The 6,361-nt window shown below is 40.6% G+C and overlaps 1 protein-coding gene across 1 annotated transcript in view; it reads left to right on the top strand.

Annotated features, from left to right (window-relative positions):
• frem2b (FRAS1 related extracellular matrix 2b) overlaps nucleotides 1–6,361 on the top strand; it is a 100,928-nt gene that overhangs the window by 87,981 nt on the left and 6,586 nt on the right. The window contains exons 16-20 of the mRNA XM_087796454.1: nucleotides 569–900; nucleotides 5,311–5,503; nucleotides 5,560–5,664; nucleotides 5,724–5,851; nucleotides 5,924–6,058. Of these exons, the coding sequence (XP_087652580.1) occupies nucleotides 569–900; nucleotides 5,311–5,503; nucleotides 5,560–5,664; nucleotides 5,724–5,851; nucleotides 5,924–6,058 (893 nt within the window). The remainder of the gene's footprint in view (nucleotides 1–568; nucleotides 901–5,310; nucleotides 5,504–5,559; nucleotides 5,665–5,723; nucleotides 5,852–5,923; nucleotides 6,059–6,361) is intronic.

Here is a 6,361-nt window from a genome sequence, read left to right as displayed (position 1 = left end):
AGTTCAAATTTATGATATTGTTTTTTTGCATCATTTTAGAAATATTACTATGTTATAAAGATGTTTTTGGACATGAAACCGTTATTACAAAGTTAAACCCTCACAGTGATTACTGTCATATATATATAAAAAATATGATCCTTGGATTAATGAAGTGAAAACTCGTGATGAAGCCAAAATAAATATAGAAGACTTCAATAGAAGCTTTGTCATAAAAGGGTTTATGGAGTTCAAACAAAAGACTCCAACAGAAATGTGTGTGTGTTGAAGAAAAGGCTAAGCTAGCGTTCACCTGCAGATGAGATCCAGCTGAGATTCCCGGACCGCTACAAGAACCCGGAGGTGTTTGAGGCTTCTGTGATGTTGAGCGTACAGCATCGATCTTTTGTAAGAAATAAGGCGCTGATGTTGCAGAGAAACCTTTGGGCAGACGAGCTTAAAGGCCGTACCATCGTTCAGCCTCATCAATCACTCCTGGTACTGCAGGCTGTGATGATAGTAGCTTTGCAGAAGATTTGAGTAAACCAGAGATGTCATTGACCGATGCACGTCTCCCATCATCCTTCAGGAATGTTGCCCGTCATCTCGACTCGTCCGCTCTCCAACTTCGAGCTGACGCTGAGTCCCGACGGCACGCGGGTCGGCAACCACCGCTGCTCCAACCTGCTGGACTTCGGCGAGATCCAGACCCGCTACGGCTTCCTCAGCGACGCCACCAAGAACCCGGAGGTGATCGGGGAGACGGCGCCGTACCAGTACAGCGCCGCCTTAAGGGGAGCCAACACCCTGCGCTTCTACCGGAACCTGAACCTGGAGGCTTGTCTGTGGGAGTTCAACAGCTACTACGACATGTCGGAGCTGCTCAACGAGTGCGGAGGGAACATCGGCACTGATGGACAGGTGAGCAGCACTCGGGTTCACCTCTGGAGTTTGAGAGACAAGACACCGCCTTGGCTAATGGAATGTGCTTTAACTGGTGACCTACTTTACTCACCTCTACAGTCACATTACATTTCCTAGATGTGTTACACAATTGTTGCTGCTTCAAAAAGTGTCCAAAAATAAATTAATATACACAACAAGCTGAGATAAAGACACGCTTATTATGGTGTGCTACACAAAGAAACCAAATCTCATCTGAAAAAGATCATTAAAAATGCCATTAGTCTTTATTAATAATAAGATAATTAACTTCATTAGATAATTGGGTTGATAAATTCACCATGAATGTTTTAAGATGTTTTATGTGAAAATTAACTCATTCGTTTGGTGAAAAGGTTTTTAAAAAATATTTTTACAGGAAAATTATATGATATGTTTAATACTTTTATTTAAAAATAAATATAACATGCAATATTTTGCAGCAACTGTAGTGATCTTATTACAATAACTTTGCTTTATTGTACTTCATTGTGAATTAATAAATATGACAATAAATTTGAACTTGGAATAAAACAAATATAATGTATCACTCAATTCAAGATCTAATTATTTATTGTCATTATCCAGCTCAAAATTAACTATAAACAAATTGTATTTAAAAAGTAGTTAATAATTTAAGAATAATGAAGAAAAATATTGTATAAACAAATATAATACAAAAATATAATTATTAATATTTCTCTTTTTTTTAACATGAAATCAAATATAACATATCTTTAATATCAAAATTCAAAATGGTCTTTTTCATCATTATCCACTTAAAAATGAAAGATTTACACATAAAGATTTTTAATGAATTAGGAATTTGTTAAGCACTCAGTGATTTTATATCTTAAAATACTACAAAATTAATTAAAAATAAAATACATGAAGGCAAAAAAGTGTACTGTATTATAAATGAAATAATTAAATCAAATATTACGTATCACATAATTCAATATTATTTTTATTGTCCAGCATTAAATAAATAAAATTAGGAGATTATAATAGTGTATAATAGTATATTGCAAATGTTCTACTGGGATAAATCGATAAATAGAGCGTTTTGGAAATTCCTTTTAACAGAAATAATAATAAAAACAATTTATTGCATTTTATATGTTCATGAATAACTGTAGTAATTGAAATAAGTCACAGGGATGTATTTGAAGCTAAAGCAGGTTTGTATGCGAGAGGATCTCTGATGAAGACAACGAAGTAACTAGTGTTGATTACACGACAAAGAGCTTAAGGATGAGATTAGCCTCTGAAGTGCTCCTGCAGGGATGATCTGTGAGGAGAAAGTCACAACAACATTTGCTTCAGTCGGCAGCAGACGAGCTCAGTGAAGCCGTCTGGACTGCAACATCAGTGATTTAGCTGTTTTCCTTCAACTCGCTGGAAGGAGTCGTTTGTCTTGTGTAAGGTGAGTCAATAACCAGCGCCGGTTTTACACACCAGCCTCCAACTTTACACACATTCCTGGCCGCCTGTGATTCCTGCTCGTTGGCCTGCTGTTAATTATGGAAGAATGCTCATGAAGGGTCGGAGGATTCTGGACTCTGGCTCCCTCCGACCAAGGATTCATTAAACCCTGCGGCACTCGTGCAATAACGAAGAGCTTCACAGGTATCTCTGCTCCATGTGTGATGCTGCTTGAAGTGTTGGGAGTGAAAGAACTGCCGAAGCTTTTCTTCTCTCCTCGATCCATCATCCTCCTTCCACTCAGCAGCCAGTCCAACACACAAGCATGAATCACAGCCTGAAACAAAAACTCTTACCACCGAGTGGATGTTCCCGTCATCCCTTCATCTGCAAGGTCTCCATACTTCCTCTATCTAACATTCATCCCTTCACCTGCAGGTTCTCCATACTTCCTCTATCTAACCTTCATCCCTTCATCTGTAGGTTCTCCATACTTCCTCCAAATAACATTCATCTCTTCATCTGCAGGTTCTCCATACTTCCTTTATCAAACATTCATTCCTTCATCTGCAGGTTCTCCATACTTCCTCTATCTAACATTCATCCCTTCATCTGCAGGTTCTCCATACTTCCTTTATCAAACATTCATTCCTTCATCTGCAGGTTCTCCATACTTCCTCTATCTAACATTCATCCCTTCATCTGCAGGTTCTCCATACTTCCTCTATCTAACATTCATCCCTTCATCTGCAGGTTCTCCATACTTCCTCTATCTAACATTCATCCCTTCATCTGCAGGTTCTCCATACTTCCTCTATCTAACATTCATCCCTTCATCTGCAGGTTCTCCATACTTCCTCTATTTAACATGCATCCCTTCATCTGCAGGTTCCCCATCCCTTTTCCATCAAACAATCATCCCTTCATCTGTAGGTTCTCCATACTTCCTCTACCTAACATTAATTCCTTCATCTGTAGGTTCTTCATCCTTCTTCTTTAAACAAAATCACCCTTTCATCTGTAGGTTCTCCATCCTTCATCCCTTCATCTGCAGGTTCTCCATACTTCCTCTATCTAACATGCATCCCTTCATCTGTAGGTTCTCCATACTTCCTCTATCAAACATTCATCCCTTCATCTGTAGTTTTCTATCCTTCCTCTATCAAAAATCAATTCCTGGGTCTATTAGATATTTTATCCATCAAACATCCATCCATCTGTATTAATTTCCATCCTTTCTATATTGAGCATCCCTCCATCCACCCGTCTATAATTCTGTACATCCATCTGTTTTTTTTTTTATTTTTATCAAACATTCATCCAATCATCTATTCATCCATCAATCTAAAGTTCATCCATCGTCAGAACATCTTTGCATCATCAATATACAATACCTTATAACCCCAACTCAAACTATTACTATTACTTCTACTTATCTGTCCATTCAGCCAACCAACCCTCAACCGTTGGTCATCCCTCATCTACAGTATCCATCTATCATATACACAATCCAAGCCTGCATTCACTCTACCATTCACACATTGTTCATCCGCCAGCACTCATCCAATTTCTCCAACTGTCCTTTTTCAAACCTTCTTACATGTCAACCTTCTTAATCCAAGACGGATAAGCGGATCGATGGATAGGTAGAAGTAGTAATCCTTCAGACCAACCAGTAATTTTCTTTCATCTTAATCTCTGACCTAATCTCTTAGCATTCCATAGGGTCTCCCAAAGTCTCCGGAAAGTGTTTCCTATGTCAGGTCTACATAGACTAGATGTTCCCACAGCGTCCTCCTACTTGTTTTTCAGGCTGACAGGAAATGTATTCAGAACACTTGTCATAAATAAATTACACTCTATGTTCCCAGTTTGATTTAAATCTCAGAAAAATTATCCTCGCCAGTGTTTGGTCTCTAGCTGAGGTTTCCATGGCAACCCTTGAAGAATAGACACCCAGTTTGAGTTTCGGGCTCCGTGAAACAAGCCCGATGGAAGAAGCTGTCTTTGTTTGTCGGCACCCTGTGACCCGGTCTAAGTGGGTCGGCGGACTGAGTCTAGTGACTCGGCGCGGGTTCCAGGCCCCCGATGTCATGTCACAGCTTAACAAGACCACAGGAATCTATTAAAGCCCAGCAGGTCGTGTCAGAAAGGCCACTCTGCAAATCATCCGCCTGAGCTCACCGTGCTCACTGGCAGCAGCGAGTCTCCACACGCTCACAGAACCAGTGCGGGCAGGTACGGCCCGCGGGTCAGGAGGAAAGTGCAGATACCAGAGTTGCTGTGAGAACTTTCTCCACTCGCCGCCACCGTTGCCCACTCCAGCACAGCTCGAAGGATTTGATAGCGTTCACCAGGCGTGCAGAATTGTGCATTTAGATTAAGTTATTGACCCTCAGGGAGGGGTGGCTTTGTTGCAACAACAACCCACATAAATCACTCAGACACCAAACTAAACACAACACACAAAAAAAGAATTAAAATAAATGATCTCCTTTGATGCTTGATATAGATTGTAGATAATGAAAAGCAGGTCTGCGGGGACAAAATTGCTGAATATTACAACATGAAGTGAAGTGTGTGAGCTTCATTCTAACTAACTGTGCCATTGCTACTTTGCATTTTTTTATCATCTTAACAGTTTATGTAACGTGTTAAACATTTTTCCTCTGGAGCGGAATTATTCACCGTTATCACCGTGAAACTGACAAGGTGCACCGTATTGAGATGCTAAAAATCAGTCATACGCCATGATTTTATTAATATAATAGTGATTTTATTCTAAAAAAAAAAGAAAAAAGAAACAAATATATGTATTCATGAAAAATTGGTTTGAAAAAAATATCAAAGTTTTTAACCATTTAAGGTGCTTATTGAATGGATGACCTGTCAAGACATGGGGAACAAACGTTTTTCATTAGTTTTGACACATTTTCATTGATGGTTTTTCTGTCACAACTGCAGGTGCTGAACCTGGTCCAGTCCTACGTGACCCTGCGTGTCCCGCTGCACGTGTCCTACGTCTTCCACTCCCCCGTGGGCGTGGGTGGGTGGCAGCACTTTGACCTGCAGTCGGAGCTGCGGCTCACATTCGTGTACGACACTGCCATCTTGTGGAGGGACGGTATCGGCAGCCCACCGGAGGCAGAGCTTCAAGGTGAGATTCTGAGTTCAAGTTGTGTTCATCGAGGTCGTAACTGCGGGTGTTCTCAGGCGCCCTGTACCCGACCAGCATGCGGATCAACGCCCAGGGACGACTGGTGGTCAACTTCCGCACTGAAGCCAGATTCAGAGGATTGTTTGTCTTCACCCATCCAGGTGGTTCTTCACCAAAATAAAATTAAAACTCAGGTATTTATTTGAATCTCGATCTCCAGCGTCGTCGTTGACCTCCATGGTCATGTGCCCCGACCACCCCGGTTTGACCTTCAACCTCTCTCTGGTGAGAAGCGAGCCCACCTACAACCAGCCCATTCAGCAGTGGACCTTTGTCTCCGACTTTTCTGTAAGAAACACGAGTCAGCTTTTTTCTATAGAGTTTATTTCATTTTATTATATTGTATTTTTTCACCTCTAGGTACGGGATTATTCTGGCACGTACACGGTCAAACTGTTAACGTGTACGTCCCAGCCCAGTCTGGAATACACCATCCCACCTGTCTGCAACCCCAGGGAGCCGGTGACCTTTGACCTCGACATCAGATTTCAGCAGGTAAAGAAATTAAACTTTAAAATGTTGCTTATTTGCATCCTTTACCTTAGACTTTATCCCCTCCTGTCACTTTCTGCAATTTGTGTGTAAAGTTCTTTATTTTTAGGTTAAACAATGATTAACACCTGAGGACTGCTAAATAGCAGAAACCTCAAGGTGACCAGACTCATGGAAAGTAGCTCCTTCTTTTACTTCTACAAAACAAGTACAAAAGAAATAAGATGAAGAATAGAGAGTGAAAAAAAGGTTAACAGGATTTGAGAAGCAACGTTACATTACCTTGAAAGTTCATTTATGTGGAAA

This window comes from Callionymus lyra, chromosome 7 (assembly GCF_982586985.1).
Source record: "Callionymus lyra chromosome 7, fCalLyr1.hap1.1, whole genome shotgun sequence".
Taxonomy (NCBI): Eukaryota; Metazoa; Chordata; class Actinopteri; order Syngnathiformes; family Callionymidae; genus Callionymus; species Callionymus lyra.
The sequence above is the reverse complement of the archived record's forward strand: the minus strand, read 5'-3'. Positions and strand labels throughout refer to the sequence as shown.